Source organism: Trachypithecus francoisi, unplaced genomic scaffold (assembly GCF_009764315.1).
Source record: "Trachypithecus francoisi isolate TF-2019V2 unplaced genomic scaffold, Tfra_2.0 Lachesis_group12, whole genome shotgun sequence".
Taxonomy (NCBI): domain Eukaryota; kingdom Metazoa; phylum Chordata; class Mammalia; order Primates; family Cercopithecidae; genus Trachypithecus; species Trachypithecus francoisi.
Window position 1 is genome coordinate 76,159,107 of NW_022681457.1, and position 20,676 is coordinate 76,179,782.

The window sequence follows — 20,676 nt, forward strand, 5'->3', positions numbered from 1 at the left end:
CAGGAGATCGAGAACATCCCAGCTAACACGGTGAAACCCCGTCTCTATCAAAAACACAAAAAATTAGCTGGGCATGGTGGCGGGCACCTGTGGTCCCCGCCACAGGAGAATGGCATGAATCCAGGACACGGAGCTTGCAGTGAGCTGAGATCATGCCACTGCACTCCAGCCTGGGCGACAGAGCGAGACTCCGCCTCAAAAAAAAAAAAAAAGAAAAAAGAAAGAAAGAGCTAAAATAGAAAGTTTTGTAAATTCTGTATAGCCATTTTTAAATGACATAATATTCTTTCAGTAACACTTGACTTAACTTCAGTAAATACACACTGAATTGTATCCTATAGGTTAGTACAGTTGATGAACATTTTTTTCTCTCCCTGAACTAAGACATAAAAATCCACACCCAGCAGACAAGCTTAGTAGGTCACAGAAATACCCTCATGTGTCCTGCATGACGATGTTTGTTCATGCAAAGAACATTTATTGAGCATTTATGTACTAGGGACAGTGGTAGGTGCCAAGGATAGGGGATACAGATTCATCTATCCCTGCTCTTGAGGAACTTAGAGTTTTAAAAAGAAAGACACAGATAGGTGAGTTACATTTCAGCATGGAAAATACTATAATGGGTATAAACAAATTTAATCATCACCTTTAGAGGCTGAGAAAATTTTTTTAAAAAGGAATAAAGTGAGGAGTGGGTAGTGGGGAGAGAAAAATGCTTCATCCTGTTTCAAAGAATAAGAGAAATATATCTCCTTGATTCAATGTTATGAATACTGGAGTTGGAGTCATGAAACATTTTTGAATGCTGTTACTATCCCATCTTGAAAAACCACAAAACATCCAGGCACAGAATATTGTTAGGTCAAAGGAAGGATATGATTAATTCTGCTAGAGAAAGGAATGGTCCAGGGAAAATTTTACAGATACTTGAGGTGAGCCTTAAAGGATCCATGTGATTTCAGTAGGCAGAGATGTGCAAAGGAATGGTGCAGGCCAAGGGAACAGCTAGAATAAAGATCAAGGAAGGCATGATAATCAGGATGACACTCTCCTGCCACAATTAATTGTTATGCTTTATGACAGAGTAGCTGGTACTCTGTAATGTAATAAGAACCATGGACGTGACCAAATGAGCTTGGTTTGAGACCTGTCAGTATTATGCACCAACCGTGTGAGTTGGTGGCAAGGTGCCAAATCATTCTGTGCCTCCGTTTCTTTATCTGAGAAAGAGAAAATGATGCCTAACCCGAGGGCTACCATGTTGTGCAACTGTAGGAGGCATCATTCACATTGTACAGAGGCCCTAGCTATCTCAGGTGGGCTGGGAGGATTAAATGAGACAATTCATATAAAGTATTTAACACAGTGACTGGCACATAGTAAGTGCTCAATGAACATTCACTACTGTTAATCAGGCAACTATCATTTTAAAAACTGATTCACTTGAAATCCCTTTCATTTGTAAAGGTTTATGTATCTCTACCCTTGGAAAACAATCTGTGTGTTCCTGAGATTAATTTGGGTAGAATGCAAGATATATTTTGCTTCATTTACTGGGCTTCAAAATTTGTTATCCAGGAAATGCAGAAAGACAAAAAACATATGAAAGAAAAATAAAACAACAAATAAATTAAATCCCCCTAAATCATTTTGAATGAATATTTTTCTCCAATGATGGTTCATTTTATTCATGCCATTGCATAGAAGTCCCAAATATATTTATTTTTGTTTGTAAAACACTCCTTCTGTGACCATCTGATGTTTCCATAAGTAACATTTTCCAACACAATTTTATGTCCCTGAAACTTAAAGACGTTTATTTTTTCTTCCCCCTTTGTATCCAGAAGCAAGGCTATTTAGAATGGATTAGTTGATTAGGACATCCGACTCAGAAAATGAGACAGCTGTCCGGAGCCATGAGGCCCGGAATTAGCCGACCTCTGTTGCTTGATCTCAGCAAAGCGGAGACAAGATGGCACATTCCCGGGTTCTTTATTTACAAACCCTTCCCGCGCGCGCCTAAGTTTTTCCTGCACGCGCCAAAACTGTTCCCGCGCGCGCCAACCTTTCCCGTGCGCGCGCAAACATTTTCCCGCCCAGGAAGATATGCAGCCTAGGGCGCAGGCGCGATCCCGCACCCGGGAACAGTACAAACCCACGGCGCATGCGCGATTGTAATTTGAGAAGACCCGGCCCAGTCACCGCCCTGGCCCAACCTCTTCCCCTGCCAGCCTATATAAGGCATGACCCTGCATTCAATAAACGAGACTTGATCAGGCTACTTGTCTTGTCTCCATTTCTTGTGTTTTCTTGTCTCCTCCATTCCCACTCCCCCTTCCAGGGCCCGTTCGACTGTCCTGCAGGTCGGGACACCTGGCGCCTGAACAGGGACCTGGACACGGGGGAAAAAGTGAGGAAGAAGGCACTAAAGTCGGCCGAAAGTGAAAGTGGAAGAAATTCCTCCAGACGTCGCTGGAGCCTGCCGCGTTGGAACCAGAGGTGAGTAACAGTGTCTGATTATGGGACAAGAATTAAGCCAGCATCAAATTTATGTAGGGCAATTAAAAGAGGCTTTAAAAACACGAGGAGTAAAGGTTAAAAGTAATGATTTGTTTAAATTTTTTGATTTTGTAAAAGAAACCTGCCCTTGGTTTCCACAAGAGGGAACCATTGACGTAAAGAGGTGGCGTAGAGTGGGGGACTGTTTTCAAGATTATTATAGTACTTTTGGACCAGAAAAGGTCCCGGTGACAGCTTTTTCTTATTGGAATCTAATCAGAGATATAATAGATAAAAAGGAAAAAGAAAAAGATCCTGAGGTAATGGCGGTGGTTACTCAGACTGAGGAAATATTAAGAGGCAGTTCCCAAACCGACCTTGAAAAATCCATACCTAATAAAGAAATAGACCTTATATAGCTACAAAGCGATGAGGAAGAGGCTGGGGTCCCCTCTTTTACGAATATAGAAACATCAAATAAGGAAAAGGCTAAAAAATACCCAGTTTTACCTACAACTAATGAAAGCAAAAGTAAAAATAACCTTAACCCTTCAGAAGTAAACTGGGATAATTTAGAGGAAGGGGCAGCAAAATATCATAATTCTGACTGGCCACAAACTCTTACTTATCCCCCTCCCTATAATAAGGCTTCTGCCCCCACAGTTATGGCAGTAATAGACCCAAAAGAGGAGCTTAGAGAAAAAATTGCACAACTTGAAGAGCAAATAAAGCTCGAAGAACTACATCAGTCTTTAATCACTAGATTGCAGAAATTAAGGACAGGAAGTGAGAGCGTTCAATACCCTAAAGGAATAGAGAAACATTCTCACCCTCAGAGACCCGGACAGCATGTCCCAAAAGGAAGGTTGCTTGGTAGTAGGGATAGGGAGGATTCCTCTCCTCGAGATGTTTTTCCAGTAACGGAAACTACAGATGCGCAGGGACAAGCCTGGAGACACCACAATGGGTTTGAATTTACTGTAATAAAAGAACTAAAAACTGCTGTCTCGCAATACGGAGCTACTGCCCCGTATACCCTGGCCATAGTCGAATCTGTGGCCGAAAATTGGCTCACTCCCATAGATTGGAATACCTTAGTTAGAGCAGTTCTTTCCGGAGGCGACCATCTGATTTGGAAGTCAGAATTTTATGAGAATTGTAGAGATACGGCCAAGAGAAACCAACAAGCCGGAAATGGTTGGGATTTTGATATGCTAACTGGCTCGGGTAATTACACAGAAACCGATGCTCAGATGCAGTATGATCCTGGACTGTTTTCTCAAATCCAAGCAGCAGCTACCAAAGCCTGGAGAAAACTTCCTGTTAAAGGGGATCCAGGAGCCTCGCTCACGGGGGTCAAACAAGGACCTGATGAGCCTTTTGCAGACTTTGTACATAGACTTTTAACCACGGCCAGCAGAATATTTGGAAATGCTGAGGCGGGGGTGGATTATGTAAAACAGCTAGCTTACGAAAACGCTAACCCGGCTTGTCAGGCAGCAATCAGACCTTATAGAAAGAAAACAGACTTAACAGGCTACATCCGCCTCTGTTCAGACATAGGGCCCTCATATCAGCAGGGCTTGGCTATGGCTGCTGCCTTTAGTGGACAAACCGTAAAAGACTTCCTCACTAGTAAGAATAAGAAGAGCAGGGGGTGCTTTAAGTGTGGAAAAATGGGACACTTCGCTAGGGATTGTAAGGGAGAGCTAGCTAAGACCTTAGAGGCAAAAGCTCCAGGCCTCTGCCCTAGGTGTAAAAGAGGAAAACATTGGTCCAACGAATGTAAATCTAAAACTGACAATCAAGGAAATCCCCTAACACCTCAACAGGGAAACGGATTGAGGGGCCAGCCCCAGGCCCCGAAACAAGCTTATGGGGTGGTCAGTTTTGTACCAACCAACCACAATCCATTTCACAGCTTAGTAGAGCAACCCCAGGAAGCGTAGGATTGGACCTCTGTTCCACCTCCACACAGTATTAACCCCTGAAATGGGACCCCAGGCCCTAAGTACGGGTATATATGGGCCCCCTGCTTTGCCTATTGCTCTTACTCTCTGTAGGACCTTTGGTCTTCAATAAGCTCATGACATTCATTAAGCAACAGGTCGAGGCTCTCCAAGCGAAGCCTATACAGGTCCATTATCATCGCCTAGAACAAGAAGATCGCAGTGGTTCATACTCGCACCCATTATGACCACCTTCCCTATGCGCTGAACTGGACAGCCAATGACGGGTAAGAGAGTATCATCTCTCACTAACCTAAGACAGGAGGGCCGTCATAAGCTACTGCCTAATCCCATGACGGGTACCAGTGATGAGATGCATTACTCCAACCTAAGACAGGCGCAGTTCCCGAGGGACAATCTTCTAGCCATAATTATATATAAAAAAGGGGGACCTGTCTGGAGCCATGAGGCCCGGAATTAGCCAACCTCTGTTGCTTGATCTCCGCAAAGCGGAGACAAGACAGCACATTCCCGGGTTCTTTATTTACAAACCCTTCCCGCGCACGCCTAAGTTTTTCCTGCGCGCGCCAAAACTGTTCCCACGCACGCCAACCTTTCCCGCGCACGCGCAAACATTTTCCCGCCCAGGAAGATATGCAGCCTAGGGTGCAGGCGCGATCCCGCACCCGGGAAAAGTACAAACCCACGGCGCATGCGCGATTGTAATTTGAGAAGACCCGGCCCCGTCACCGCCCTGGCCCAACCTCTTCCCCTGCCAGCCTATATAAGGCATGACCCTGCATTCAATAAACGAGACTTGATCAGGCTACTTGTCTTGTCTCCATTTCTTGTGTTTTCTTGTCTCCTCCATTCCCACTCCCCCTTCCAGGGCCCGTTCGACTGTCCTGCAGGTCGGGACAGACAGCCATGAATTTGGCTGAGAATTCAGTAACATGGATAGGGGACATTGATTATTACCAGGCTTCAAATGTCAGCAAAAACTCAGGGTTGCAGGAGGGAGAAAATGAAACACATAAAGTTTAATGGCTTTGGCTATGGGAGTCTTTGGGGCAGTTGGATGGAGTTATTTGCTGAACACATGATAGTCTTTTTGTTACTTATCTAACTGGATTCATTGAAGCCTGTTTTCACTCTATCTTGTAAAACAGAAAATAGCCATTAGCTACTCACCAGTATATATGGAAAATGCAGAGGGCTGTGCTTCAGTTAGGGTCTGTCTGCAGCAATCTAGTCTGCATAGCATGGGATTATAGCAAGTACTACAAATAGGCAAAATCAAAGGAGCTTGCTTAGCCATTTAACCCCTACCATGGACTCTTAAACTGGAGTGTGGATTGCAGGATGTTTTTTATGTAGTGACCTTGGATCTATACCAGTGGGAGGGAAGGATTGGGTAGAAGAGAAAATTTTAGCTGCAATGCAGTCCTGATAGCAACCTTGGTCAAACCCACAGGAAGCTCTGGAGCTAAAATGGCCCATTGGAATAAACTTATGTTAGGCTGAAATGGCCATGTTTTTATACTTATTATTCACTGGATGTGGACTGCTCTTGGAAGGGTGGGACCTCTGGCAAGGTGGATCTGCAGGTAAAGAAATTCCTGCTTATGCTGACAATTGAGGGCTGCCTCCCCACAGAACTGCCAACAGCTGGGGCAACTGGCCTTTTCTTGAAGAGGAATCTGGTGACACATCACCCTGTCTTTGCCTCCGCAGGTTCTGTTATAACATATATGATCCAAACCAGTTTGCAGAAACATGGCTGGACAAAGAAAGGCTCCACCCTCTCGCTCTCCCAGTTTCTGACACAAAATAAAGTCTCAAGTAACTCTCTGTTCCAAAAGTGACTTATACCACTGGGCATCACCACCATTCCCAACCCAAAACCATAGATCTAATACTAGGCCTATGAATAGTTAGTTTTTCCCAAGCAGTAGTTATAAGGAAGGTGTACAGCCCTAACCTCTTTATCAAGCTCCAGATTCACAGCTATAAAAACTATTTGGCAATGCCAGTGGGATATCCCACAGGTACCTCCAAGTCAGTGTGCTCAGATCTGAACTCTCTTCTTCTCTCAAGACCAAACCTGCTTTCCACATCTCAATACATTTCAGTACCTACTCTTTAGATCTAAAGCCCAGGAATTATTCTTAATTCTCTCCATCCCCCCAGAGTCAGTAAGTCCTGTGGATTTAACTTCATGAATGCCTTTTAGCAGCCTTCTCCCCTCCTACAGTCCTCTCCCCTTCTTCACTGCTACTGTCCTAATTCAGGCCCTCATTCAAAGGAGGGTATCTTTTTGTAATTGTACTAACTTTTAAAAGTTAAAATAGTATGTTGTTGCGGATAGTGTAGTACAGCTTATGATATTCTCTCTTCTTACCCCGTACCTGCAGGTACCCAGGGATGACCTTCTGTGAATGGTCTGCCTGGGTGTTCTGGTGGATTCCTCCACGACTGCATGTAGATGTAATACCTTTTATCCTGACCTCAACAAGCCAAGAACAATCTCTACTCTGAAAGATGAAAATTTAACATTGGCTACCTTTCCTCCCTTCTCCTAGTGTTTGATATTTATGTTATTATTAGTTATTTTATTAATTACGTATGTAATTTTCAGTAATAGACTTAAACCTCTATTTCTTGCTCCACCTGCTTTCAACAATCTGTTGACCACCTACTTTGTAAGAAGACAGATATTAATATGTCTATCTTTGCCCTCTCAATTCTATCTTTTGTCAAGTACATGTTTATGTTGTCAAAGTTGTAACATTTACATTCTGTTCTTTAGTCAAATTAATCTTTCATGCTCTTCTTTCCATAACTTTTTATTCTACAATTAACATTTTGATGTGTTTGCTTTAGTACAGTATTAATCTATCAATCCTTTTTTAAACAGTGGTAAAATGACATAGCATAATATTTATAATTTTAACCATTGTAAAATATATAAATTTTAACCATTTATAATTTTAACCGAATGTATACTCAATTGTACAATTGAGTGACATTAAATGCATTCATAATGCTGTATACCTATCACCACTATCTACACCCAAAATTTTTCATCATCCTCAGCATAAACTCTGTACCCACTAACCAATTTCTCCCCCTTGCCTACTCTTCCCCTGCCCTCTATTCTGCTATCTGTCTCTCTGAATTTGCCTATTCTGGGGACCTCACGTAAGTGGAATCATTCAATATCTGCTTTTCTCTGTCTGGTTTATTTCACTAAATGTGATGTTTTCAAGGTCCATTCATGTTATGGTATATATCAAAATTCATTTCTTTTTTAAAAAACTTTTATTTGAGGTTCAGGGATACACGTGCAGCTTTGTTACACAGGTAAACTGGTGTCACAAATGTTTGTTATACAGATCATTTTATCATGCAGGTACTAAATCTAGTGCCCAATTGTTATTTTTTCTGACCGTCTCCGTCCACCCACTCTCCACTCTCAAGTAGGCCCCGGTGTCTGTTATTCCCCTCTTTGTGTCCATGAGATATCATCATTTAGCTGTCCTTTTTATATGGTTGAATAGTATTCTAGGAGTGTATATAAGATTTTGTTTATCCCTTTATCTATGGATGGATTTTTCCTTTCCTTTTTTCCAGTGATACAGCAACAACCTCAAAAATTGCCATCCCTTAGCAGCCTCTGGCTCTATCATTTATTCTCTTACTGTTGCTGGAATGATCTTTCTAAAGATAAGATGCTCTTTGGATATATTAGTTGCCCTTACCTTCCCTGACTCTGTCCCATTCTTGGCTATACCGTGGCACCCAGTGTCCCTAGGCTCACCTTACTTCTTCTCCAATGTCATCTGTGTTAGACTCTCACACACCCTGTGCTTCAGCCACAAAAGGTACCTCACTCTACCTTAAAGATGTCATGGCCTTTTACCTACTTGTCTTGCTTTGTGCAGTTTCTTCTGTCTCTCATATAATCATTTGGTCTCTCTACACTGAAATCTCTACACTCCAAGTAGAGCTAAATGTCTAAATCTAAGTTAAACATTATTTCCCGTAAAGGTTTCCCCATTTCCACCAGGTAATTTGTTGCTCCTTTCTCTGTTTTTCCAAAGTATTTTGTTTCCAGCTAGAATTTCAGTCCTTAATTGTTCTGCAATAATTTCCTGACTTGCCTGCCTTTTTTATTCGACTGACCTCCACGTAGATTGCAGCTGTTTTCTGTATTTATGTCATGAGCCTGGAAACTAGTAACGTTCATGAAGAATGCTGCGTAAGTGAGTAGTATGATGAAGGTAGGGTTGAATGTGGGGTCAGAAATCTGGGCTTAAGGACCAATTCAGCCATATCACCTCACCTCTCTGAGTTTGTTTCTTCATTTGTAATAATTCAGCATCCTAGACTGGTGTTGAGAACTAAATGAGATGGTTAATGTGGGAGCACTCTTTATAAAATAATTGTGAGGATTTTAAAAATTGTCAGTCTTGTTAGTCTTCACGTACTTCTCATCCCAGATAAATTTACTATTCTATAGGAAATTTCCAGTTTGTGAATCATTCCTTTAAGAAGAAATCATAAATAGTGGAAATATAATTTTGGAATACATGTTTGGTTTGTTTGTTCAAGTGGTTAGAAATTTCAGGGATGCAGAATTTAGCTAGTAAAAGGAAGAACTTTCTAACTGGCAGTGTGGTCCGGTAATGAATGCTCTCTGGAGGTCATCATTGCTCCATCTCTGGACCGCCTTGCCAATTCGCAAGTTCTAATAGAGGGCTGGCTAAGCTTACCTGTCAGGGAGACTGTTCAGAGAAATTCTGACCCGGACTGAAGAGGGAGGAGAGCTGCACTCGCTGCCTCTGAGGTTCCTTCTCATTCTGAATGCATATAATCCTAAAATTTACATACAAGGCATACTGAGAGATAGACCAATGCTGCTTTTGTAGTTTATTCAGGAGATAAGGTATAAAGGTTGGGTTTTATTTTTTCCTCTCTAAGTGAAAGTTGTAGATTTTATATAAGACCACAGTAAAAAGTCTGACATTTCTGCTTTGTGAGTCTGGGCTGAAGCTGAAATTTGATTTTGAAATATGAAAGTAAACTGTAACTACCTTAATTTAAGCCTGTAGGATTTATGTTTATATATAACCTTTAAATTTCTCCCAAATTTTTACCCTGGAGAAAAGAAGAAATTACAGTAATCTTACTTAAGGCTAGAAATCTAGAGAGACACTCGTTCTAGGTTAATGGATAACTGACACTGCTTTGCCTGGGCTTCTAGCAGTTTCTGTCCCCTCTGACTGATGTGAACTCTCACACCCAAGGACATGGTTATGAGTCTCTCATGTTAAATTGAGTGCTTTGTGGTCCAAACTCAATAACAAAAACACTTTAGAAAACATTTTCTTCATGATATTTTTAAGAGTGCTATTTTTTTAAAACACCATCCTTTCACAGTTCAAAGCTGCTTCTTAAAGTTATTGCTCATGGTAAACCCATTTCGATTCTCTGAAAGCTACTTTGCAATGTTTTTCTATTTATGCTGTTGCCTCTCAAGCTGGCATATGACTTTCCCTGCACACCGTCCACTACCACCAACCAACCCATCCACTTCCTGCCCCAGGGAGACAAATGTGGAATCGAATCAGAAGCACACAACGTCAACATGAGAAGCGTCCTTAGATTTCATCTAATCTAATTCAAGCCTTTTCGCCTCTCCTCTTTTAAGGAAGAAGCAACTGAGGGATGACTAGGGAGGGTCATAAAGCAAGTAATGACAAAACTAAGCTAGGATACAAATCTTTTACCCACTCATCTAGTATTTTTACCACTGCCCCATGCACCAACTGGAGGTGAGTTGGGGTAGGGGCCCTGAAATGTTTCAGAGAGGTGGTTACAGCTCTCATCGTGGCGGCTGACAACTGACCCAATGGACAGGCAGTTTCCTTTTAAGTGACTTGGTAGAAGGCCTGACATCATCTTGCAATTGAATGGGAGGCTAAGAACACTGCTGAAATATATACATATATTGTGAGCCAGGTGACATCTCATATGTACACATTGGCAGGTAGAGATGGAGAGATCAATGTGAGAACAAGGCCCTGCTGGAATGGGAGAGTATGGCAAAGATGAGAGGTTTGGAAAGGGGCCACGGGAGCATTAGAGTCAATGAGGCTGAAGGTCCACATTAGACTGGAACAACTGAGGCACAAATGGTAAATGCTACCCTCTGAGATTCCTCAAATACATGGGACATTCTGAATGTGAAGGGGGTTGTTGGAACTTGGAGACAAAAAAGGCTGCTTTGCTTTTCAATTTTTAGAGGCGGTCCTGAAGTTCACATTTGGGTGTTGACCGGCCTTTCTGAAAAGGAGATACTTGTCTACCTACCTCTAGGAGTTGTAGGAATTTAATGAGACCTCACCCGTGGCAGGACTTTGTAACTCCAAAGTCTATACAGATTGTACAGATATTGTTTATTATTCTTTCTCTTGATTGTGGCTAATAACTAAGGAATCCAGGGCCAAAATATGATGAAGTAAATTGAACATGCATTCATTCACTCATTCATTGAACATTTATGAAGAGCTTACTAAATGTCCTAAAACAATGCAACCCCTAGATGAACACCACGCCTAATTTCAAAGAGCACCAGTCTATGGCAAAGAAGAGATGAAAAAAATTGTAACACTTGTATGAAACTTGCTATGGTAGAAACACAGGGGCCTGTGGAGGCTCAGAGGAAGGACACAAAACCAACTTGGGTGAATGGAGGAGGCAGCATGAAAAGTTAGTAGGAAATGCTGCTTCCTGAGGTGAGTAGGAGACAGGCAGAAGATAGATAGGGGATAGGTAGAAGGTCAAGGGTAAGTATTCCAGGCATAGGGAGCCATATGAACAATGGCATGGGATACGGGAAGTAGGACTGAATGAGAGGACCTTGGAGACCCCTTCAAATGGTGAGTGTGACAGACACATTAATGAAAATGTAAATGTGTGTGTGACGTGTGTGCCTTCAGTAGACCTGCCCAGGGCTTGGTGGTAATATAGGCCTCAACATACCTTTTTCTCCAGCCTCTCCTATATCATTCTTGGCTCGCCCACTACCCCTGAAACACTTTTCATCTTGAAGGACCTGGATGATTGTTGCTGAATCCTTGCATGGCCTTAAGCAAGTCCCATCCCTTCTAGAATTCTCCAGTGTCTCTTTCTGTGAAATGTGGGAGTCTGATTAGCTGGTCACTGAGAGCCCTTCTAGGACTGACCCTGACCTGTGGGCTTCCTGCAATGCAGCGATTCACTGTTTGCCTCTGACTCTCCCTGACACCCTGGGAATGGAGCTTAGGTCTCCTGACTTTCGGCTTAGGGTTCTTTTCTTTCCACTGCATTGGCTGTTTTACTGCATCATAAGAGTTAAAGGAGAAACATCCTGGTCCTCAGAGAACTGAGTCTAACTGAGAACTAAGAAGGTGCCAAAGCTTGAACACCATGGTACCCCTAGTGCCTGGAACAAGGTGCGGCCCATGACATTATTGGTAGCGTTTAGTGCCAAAATGAAAGAAATCTTGATTGTAAAACTTCAAAACTGGAGATAAACTCATAGATCTCTTTGTATGGGTTGTTCCCTCTGCCTGAAAACCTTCCCTTCAGCACGCACTTCCTGTGGCCAGCAGCAAGGCTAAGACTCGATACTAGACAGGAGAACTTCTCTCCCTGTGGGTAAGACTTCATGTCCAAAATCCTCCAGACTTTACCCTTTTCCCACTCCACAAAGCCCAGCTTCAAAGCCTGATTTCCTGTTAAAAAACTGTCTTTGTTTGGTTTCCCAGAAGCAGCACGTGAGACCAGGAGCCAGCGGTTTATTTCAGAGGAGATCCCAGGAAACACCACCCAGGAAATGGGGAAATGAGACAGGGAAGGGAAGGGAGCTATGCAGGGTGTGTTAATGGACATATTAACGTGGTGGGCAGCTGTGCCTCATTGTCCCTGAGAACCTCTGAAAGATATTTTAGAGCAAGGCTCCAAGTTGTCCCACTTCTGGGCAAGGGACTGACAGTGCTTATCCTCAAACTCTTTTTCATCGCTGGTTCAAGGCTGCTCCCAGGTGTGTCAACTCCCAGCACTTCTAGCTTGTTGTATGCAGGGACTGAACATTTCTCTACAGTCAGAGAAAGCCCTCAGCAGAGAGGTGAAGGGACTTTCAGCAGGAAGTCACAGCAAACAGGACTGCTGAGACCTAGAGGATATGGGCAAGGACACCGACAGACAGCCTCTGCCCCAGTGGTGCAATGCCCATTCTCTTCAGTCCCTGGTCAGTAATCTTCACAGCTCTGCCTTAGAGGCAAGAGGCTAAATACAGACAAGGTTTATAAGGGGAAATTAAATATGCAGGGTTGACATTTACAAATGAATAAATAGTATCCCTATTTTATGAGAATTCATTGTGCACTTTTGTACCTTAACCCTTTTGCATATGCTGCCTCACTACCTTGTATGACTTTTTCTAGAAAACTCCCATGCATTCATCCTTCAAACTCCAGCTCTATTATGTACTTTTATGTTCTGCCCTTTCCTGATTTCCCTGGTAGAACTAATTCTTCCCTGCTCTTTTCTCTGACAGCATTTTGTGCTAGATCTAAAATAACATTGCTACGTAATGTCATGCCTCCTTATGTGTTCATCTTGCCTGCTACTAATAGCAGTAATCATGTGGGACGTTTTCCCTAGTTCAGCTAACAGCCAGGTCCTTATCACATGGCCATGAAAAATTAGGCTCATAGACGATTTGAAGGGTGAGAATAACAGGATTTATTGGGCAAAAAGGAAAAAAGGGGTACAGGGACTCTCTGCAAGGCCAGAGTTCCTGCTAGTGTAGGAATCCCACCTCACAGGTTGAATTCCAGGTTCCACCCAAGAAGAGGAGGGGCCAGGCTCCTCCCTGCTGCAAATGGCACGACTGTCTGTGGCTACATCCCAGTGTGCACTCCTCTCAGTGCATAGGCCGGTTGGAGTTTTGCCAGGGAGCCCTTCCCACCTGGCTGTCTCAATAATAGCTAATATTTATTAAGTACTTTAGTTATATGCCAGGCACTATTTTAAATACTTTATTTGAATTAACTAATTTAATCTTCTCATCAACCCAGTGAAGTAGCTGCTGTTACTGTCTCCATTTTGTGGATGAGAAAAGATAGAGAAGTTAAGCAACTTTTCCAATATCTTGTCATTAGAAAATGACAGAATGAGGATTTGGTTCCAGAGGATCAGTCTTTCAAGCCCCTGCAGTCTTCTTAACCACTGCACATAACAGCCTCTCTTTGGCTGTAGTACAGAAGGGAGCACAAGGACAAAACCCTGGGATATATTTCTAGCAATTTTCATAGAGTCTCACGCCAAGCTGGAAAACACCATCTGTGGAGAGTCTTAAATAGAACAATATTTGCATTTTAGAAAAATCATTCTTGCTATAGTGCATAGGATGAATTGCAAGAAGAGAGACTGGGGAGAGAGATAAGAATCAAGGGGCTATAGAAATGATCCAGACAAGAGATGAAGTCCTAAGTTTAGCATGGAACCTCCTTCCTGAGCTATCACCTGCTTACCTCCCAGTCACCGCACCACCCATTCCCCAACATGCAGAACTACCACTCATGCATGTGCAGGTGGTGCCCCGCACAAATACATCTGGCCAATAGGGGCATGTGGGAGCTGAAGTAAGCATGGGCTCTGGCTGCCACCTGTCACCCTATAGTGAGGATCTGTATCTGCCAAGAAGAAAGGCATCTTTTGCTCAGTTTCACAACGAAGCATAAGGACTAGCAGTGGTCCTGTCCACGTGTATCTTCCACTCCCGACATTTCAAACTATTTTTGTTCCTAGTTATGTCATGATTTTTCCCACCTTTGTGTTTTCAACTTTGGTTTCCTCTGCTAGGGGTGCCCTTTCACTCACTCATTTCATTCATTTATTCTTTTACTTATTCATGTAACACAGAATTTTGTACCCACCATATGCCAGGTACCTGTCTAGGTGAAGGGGATTCAGTAGGAAGCTCACAATCTAGGGGAAGAGATGCCTATTAATGAAAGAATCCCACAAATATAGTAGTATACACTGACATATGCTTTGAAGGCAAAGTTGGGGGATCATGATACTGTATCTTGAGTGTTAGGGGTTCATCTTTGGGATGTAGGTGTCTGTGCTGAGATCATTACCAGGACTCTGTGGCTTTACTTAGGATGTGACTTTTGAGCTGAGATATGAAGAGCAAGTAGGAATTAATCAGGCAAAATGGTAGGGAAGAGGAGTGGCCACCCTTCTGCAGTCCTACTGTATTCAACAGCATGTCTTGTCTTTGGGTCAGATGAGATACGTCCGGAGTTCAGTAGAGGCTCAGTACAATAACAGGACAATAAAGGAGGAGGAGGGCCAAGATTGGAGGAATGGAGAAACATCTCTCAAATCTACAGAGGGGGAGGGGACAAAGAGCCAGGCAGAAGGCAGGAAGTTGGAGACTAAGGAAGAGACCTCTGAGAAATTCTGGGAGCAGGCTCCTGAGGAACATCTAAAAATAAGATATCCAATTTTAGATTGTGCTTCTGTGGTTTAGAATTCTTCTCCCCAAACCTTCAATATAATATGTCACACACAAATACTAGTGTGAAAGGTTTTGGGAGCAATCAGAGGAAAACTGAGTTCTCAGTAAGGATTAATGGGAAACAACGGAGAGGGCAGAGCCAACTAAAGTGAGAAGCAAGGTCACAAGGTCAATGGAAACAAAAATTTGGAGGCTGCAGTGACAGGAGGTATTTATGGAATCTGCTGTGTCTACACCTCAAAGAAATAGAATTTTATTTGTATCCAGTTGTCATTACTGGTCAGTGTAAATGGATGAGAGTAGGGGCAGCCTCAACTGGGAGATAGAAGAAAGGCACACCCTCACCTGGTGTCTATCAGTAAACTGGGGCTGTGATCTCACTCTAGGTGTCTGAGACTCAGTTACTTAAACTCCAAGTCAAGGAGACTCATCCCTATATTGAAGGTTTGGGGTAGTCAACTAATACCCCAGGTTACTACCCAGCCAGCCGCAGCACAAAGCCTACCAGGACCATGGAGAGCTAATTAACTCAATACACACTTATTGAACAGCTGTTATTTTCTGGGTACAAAGTCACTTGGGACATGGCCCTTGGTCCTTGCCCCCTGGAGTCTTCCATCTCGGTGTGATCAGTGCTGTGACAGAAGCAGGTCCAGGGCTATGGGAGCAGGTGTGGGACCTTGACCCAGGTTTGGACATTGTGGCAGCTGCCTGGCGAAGGGACACTTAACTGGGGTCACAGTGTATTCCAAGGTATGCAGATACATGGCAAGCAAAGGGAGAAGGACAGAGAGGCACAGGCACAGTGGCTCCCAGGCTGTTTGTGCTGCCTGCTGTGGGGCTTATCCTTAAATACAGAGTAACATGTCTTGATTCCTCGTGGTTTTCACAAGTCATGTCTCTCTGTTTCTCAAGGCCATAGAGATTTTGTGCATATTTGGGCTAGAGAGTAGGAAAAGGCAGAATTTAAATAGTGCTTTGGATAGTCCCTTGTCCAAGAGCTTTCTGCCCAAAACACCATCTGTCACCATGCTTAAAGTCCACCCTTGGCTCCCCACTCCTTCGGGTCTGACAGCCACCTCTGTGGAGCCACCAATGGAAATATAGGACCCTCCTGGGTAAATTCATGCTACAAATAGATTATTGGTAAGAATAGAAAGATAGAGAGGTAGGGGAACCAGAAAGGGGAAGAGGAAGGAGGATAATGGGGAGCAAAAGTGCTCTTGGATTTTTGCAAATTTCTTGCTGCTCCTTTTCTTGTATCCTCCACTTTTCTAACCTTAAGACACACATTCAGCAAAGCTACTGAATACATTCAACAAGAGGGTGGAAACAGTGTGTTTGAGGTAGGTCTGTTAGGCAAAGTATCAGAAAGAGTGGGGAAACCCCGTGTGACTCCTGCTGGGTGGCCCTGAACAAACCCAGTGCTCTCTCTGGGCTTCTGTTTCTCCACTTGTCGAGTGTGCAGGTTGAGTTGGATTCTCCTCAGAGGATCTTGCAGTCTTGACTTCTGTGGTCTCCGGTTTAGACAGCAAAGTAAGAGGAGAGCCTGTTTCTGTGGCTGACAGACTTGAGCTTTGTTAGTCTGTCTACACTGAAGCCAGGTCTGGGGAATCATGCAAAATAGCCCCAGAGGAAGATGTTGATGGCCAGCAAGAGGACAGCATTGACGTTGCAGACATGTCTCCAGAATGGCTCCTCCTCAATGCTCATCAGCTTCTGTTCTAGCGCAGCCTTCTCTGCTGGGCTCAGGGCCTGCTCCGGTGCTCCAGAGAGACCACAGAACCAGCTCCAGAGCAACTTTCCCCAGGACCTGCTTGGGGCTGGAGGGACAAAGCCAGAAGAGGAAGAAGAGCAGGAGGGGAGAGGCAAAGAAGATTGGAGAAAGGAAAGTGATAGGAGAGTAGGGGAGGGAGAGAGATGGTGAGAAACTGAAGGAAAGTATGGGGGTGCACAGGAAATGGGGAGGGGTGAAGCTATTGACTTGTACTTTCTGCAAACTACAGACTGAGGGCTGAGCTGGTACTCTAGACTAAGTTCTGACCTTGGCCACAGCACCCAAACAGTCATGTAGTGGAAGCACTACTTTCTTGGAGAGGGGATGGTGTATTAAGGTGGCAGGATAATGCAGTTCATCCCAGTTCATAGCACAAGTCCTGAATAAGGGCAGAAGGAAGGAGCATTATCTCACCCAGGAAGAAGGAAGCGTTTGAACCAGGCAGACTGCCACAACTGCAATTGGAAAGGGCACTGGGCTACAAGCCAGAAACCTGGTTCCAGGGCCAGCTCCGCCATTAGCTGACTGTGAGGCCATATGCAAATCACTCAGCTTCTCTGAGCTGGAGGTTCTTTCTGTCTCAGATGTATCAATGACATATACCCCATTCTTCTCTGGGTTGTTCTGACTACCAAATGAGGATGGAAATTGGACAGCACTTTAAAAAGTTACCAGTGCTGGAGCAGTGGGAGAGGTTCTGGTGCATATGATATTCTAAATGTACATGAGACCGAACCCATGGCGACACGGGCTTCCTCGGGGTGAGAAAGGGGTCTGCTCTGAGGTTAAAATATAGAACAGTTCACTAAAAACTAAATTCAAAAGAAGTAATAAGGTAAATATTTTTAAGTGTTTTTAAATCAACAGATATTATATCACAAATAAAATTAATATAAAAATCCTTTCACTGAGATTGAAAATAATGCACTGGGAATGAATGCTTTATTATATTAATGTGTTTAGAGTGTGGTAGCTGGTAAGTTCAATAAAACCACAGGGTGGGCCGGGCGCGGTGGCTCAAGCCTGTAATCCCAGCACTTTGGGAGGCCGAGACGGGCGGATCACGAGGTCAGGAGATCGAGACCATCCTGGCTAACACGGTGAAACCCCGTCTCTACTAAAAAAATACAAAAAACTAGCCGGGCGCGGTGGCGGGCGCCTGTAGTCCCAGCTACCCGGAGGCTGAGGCAGGAGAATGGCGTAAACCTGGGAGGTGGAGTTTGCAGTGAGCTGAGATCTGGCCACTGCACTCCAGCCTGGGTGACAGAGCGAGACTCCGTCTCAAAAAAAAAAAAAAAACCACAGGGTGTCAGAGATGCAAGAACCTTGGATGCCATCTGGTCTGGCTCCCTGATTGCACAGAGAAGAAAAAAGTCTCAGGAAAGGGAAGAGACTTATGTAAGGTCACATAGCAACAAAACTGCACTCATGGTAATATGAATTCAGCATTTCGTTTGTACTAGACTTTATCATTTTCCAAGCTGATTGAAACATTCTCTCCTTTGATTCCCTTGGCAAACTTCTGAGACAGAGGATGCACAAAGCTTCGTATTTAAATTCCTATGCCCAGAGAGCCTATGTCACTAAAGGAGTTATTAAGTGGTGTGCCATAACTCAATAAATTCATATCTGAAACCTGGGATGAACATATTTCTTTCAGATCTACTCTGCTGTCCTTTAAATATATGTATATTTTTTATATTTAAAAAATATTTTATGTATATATTTTTAAAAAATATATATATATATTTTTAAAAAATATATATATATATATTTTTGTTGTTGTTGTTTGTTTTGAGACAGGGTCTCACTCTGTTGCCCAGGCTGGAGTACAGTGGCACATTCATGGCTCACTGTAGCCTCAACCTTGGGGACTCAAGCAATCTTCCCATCTCACCCTCCTGAGTAGCTGTGACCACAGGTGTGCGCCACCACACCCTGCTAATTTTTGCACTTTTTGTAGATAGGGGGTTTTGCCATGTTGCCCAGGCTGGTCTTGACTCCTGAGTTCAAGCAATCCCCCTGTCTTGGCCTCTCAAAGTGCCGGGATGACAGGCATGAGCCACTGTGCCAGCCTCCTTTAAATATTTTTAACTTTCCTTTTCAGGACTCAACATTATACTGCCTGGCTTATACCTGCCTGCAGGTTTTTTGAGAGAGGGTGCCTTTTCCCTATTTCTGATGTTTGTTTCTCTGGGCAGGGAAGGAGCTTTAGTGTATAATGGCACCAGCCTTTCCCTACCCTTCTACTTCCTCATGGTGGTGACCTGTGAAGGGGGGTGAGCTTCTCTCATTGGACTTCTTGGCTGACTTGGTGCCTCCTTTTTCTTGCTTGGGAGCAAGTCATTCACAGGGAGCAGGCATTCCTCTCGGCTTCTCCAGGACGACTCTGTCCCTTGGCCTGGGGACCAACCAGGGAGTAGTTTCATTTGTGTAACTCTGTGTAAGTCTGCCTAGTTCTGGGGTTCAGCCGTGGGAAAGTACAAGCTGTCTCCTTCCTCTTTCTCTTTGGGAGCTTCTTTGCAGCTTTGCCCCTTCTTTCTTCCTCCTTCTCTTGGCAATTGCCTCATCTACAAAAGCTCATGCTCTCATTGCTTTCTTGAATACCATAAGTTTTACAAGGCCCAGGACCCAGTCTTGCAATGATGATGGGGGAGCAGTTTAAAAATATATATATATATATACACACACACACACACACATATATGTTTGCAAAGCAAAATATCATGAAGTAATTGGGGCAACTGATAAGACCAGGCAGGGTGATGTTGATCTTTGGTAGTGTCTTCTGAAGTGAGCCTATGTGGGTTTTAACCACAAAAGTTTGGAAAAAATTACATCCATCGTTATGAATAGCTTTTTATACTGGATTATTGGCTTTTAACTGCCGTAGCTTGGGAAGAAGCTTTGAGCCTTAGACCTTGGTGGGATTCTGGGGCTTATGACGTCATTAATGTTAGGCAAGTGGCTGTTTCTCTAGAATCAAGGCCTTAAGCAAGGGTGAAGGGCCTCAAGAAAGGTGGGATCCTTCGCAGTTCTGGAGGAAAGTATAGGGCCCCTAAAACCTGGCAAAGGCACGAGAACCAAGTGGCATGGCATTGCCAACCATGCTGATGCAGCAAGTGATGCTTTGCTAATCCTGTCTATGCTCTAAGCTGACTAGAAATATTTAAAGTTTGGCCCAGAGAGGCTAGTATAAAACTAGAGCTACGGCCAATCCAATGAGAGAAAGTAGCTGCAGCTGCTGAGGGAACCCTAAATCCATCCAGGCACTGAGACCTCTTTTTTAAAAAAACTTAATGATTTTACTGTTTTTTCACATGAAGATGCATTTTATTTCTCTGCCTGGATGTTATAAACAATGACATACCATTGTGTTTAAAAGCCCAATATTACTACATTATTGACATTTTTATCCATTTTAGTGTAAACTCTACATCTTTGCAGTACCTGTCTGCCTCCAAGAGATTCTCACCTCCTTGGGGACAGAAACTATGTCTTATTCATCTACTTGTATTGAGACCTTCTTTCACTGAGGCAGAAAATAAATCTAAGAATCAAATTTCTTTGAATTTTTAATTCACAAAGGCAAGAGAGATTGATTTTGGACTTTAATTTGCAAACTTATTTAACTTTTCGGATTTTATTTATTTATTTATTTTCCTGGGACACTTTTTTTTCTGTTACCTTTATTTTAGTTTCAGGGATACATGTGCAGATTTGTTATATAGGTAAATTGCATGTCACTGGGATTTGGCATATAGATTATTTTGTCACCCAGGTAGAGCTTTATAGAGTTTAACATTTTCCTTGGGATTTCTTTTTAATTGAAAAAAATCTTTATAATGTTTTCACTCTATCATTAGGAC

At 43.2% G+C, this 20,676-nt stretch overlaps 1 protein-coding gene across 1 annotated transcript in view; it reads right to left on the reverse strand.

Moving 5' to 3' along the window:
- Positions 1-15,550: 15,550 nt before the first annotated feature.
- Positions 15,551-20,676, reverse strand: part of SLC5A9 (solute carrier family 5 member 9) — a 38,915-nt gene continuing 33,789 nt past the window's right edge. Inside the window, exon 14 of the mRNA XM_033226467.1 lies at positions 15,551-16,853. Coding sequence (XP_033082358.1) covers positions 16,645-16,853 — 209 coding nt within the window. The 3' untranslated portion in view covers positions 15,551-16,644. The remainder of the gene's footprint in view (positions 16,854-20,676) is intronic.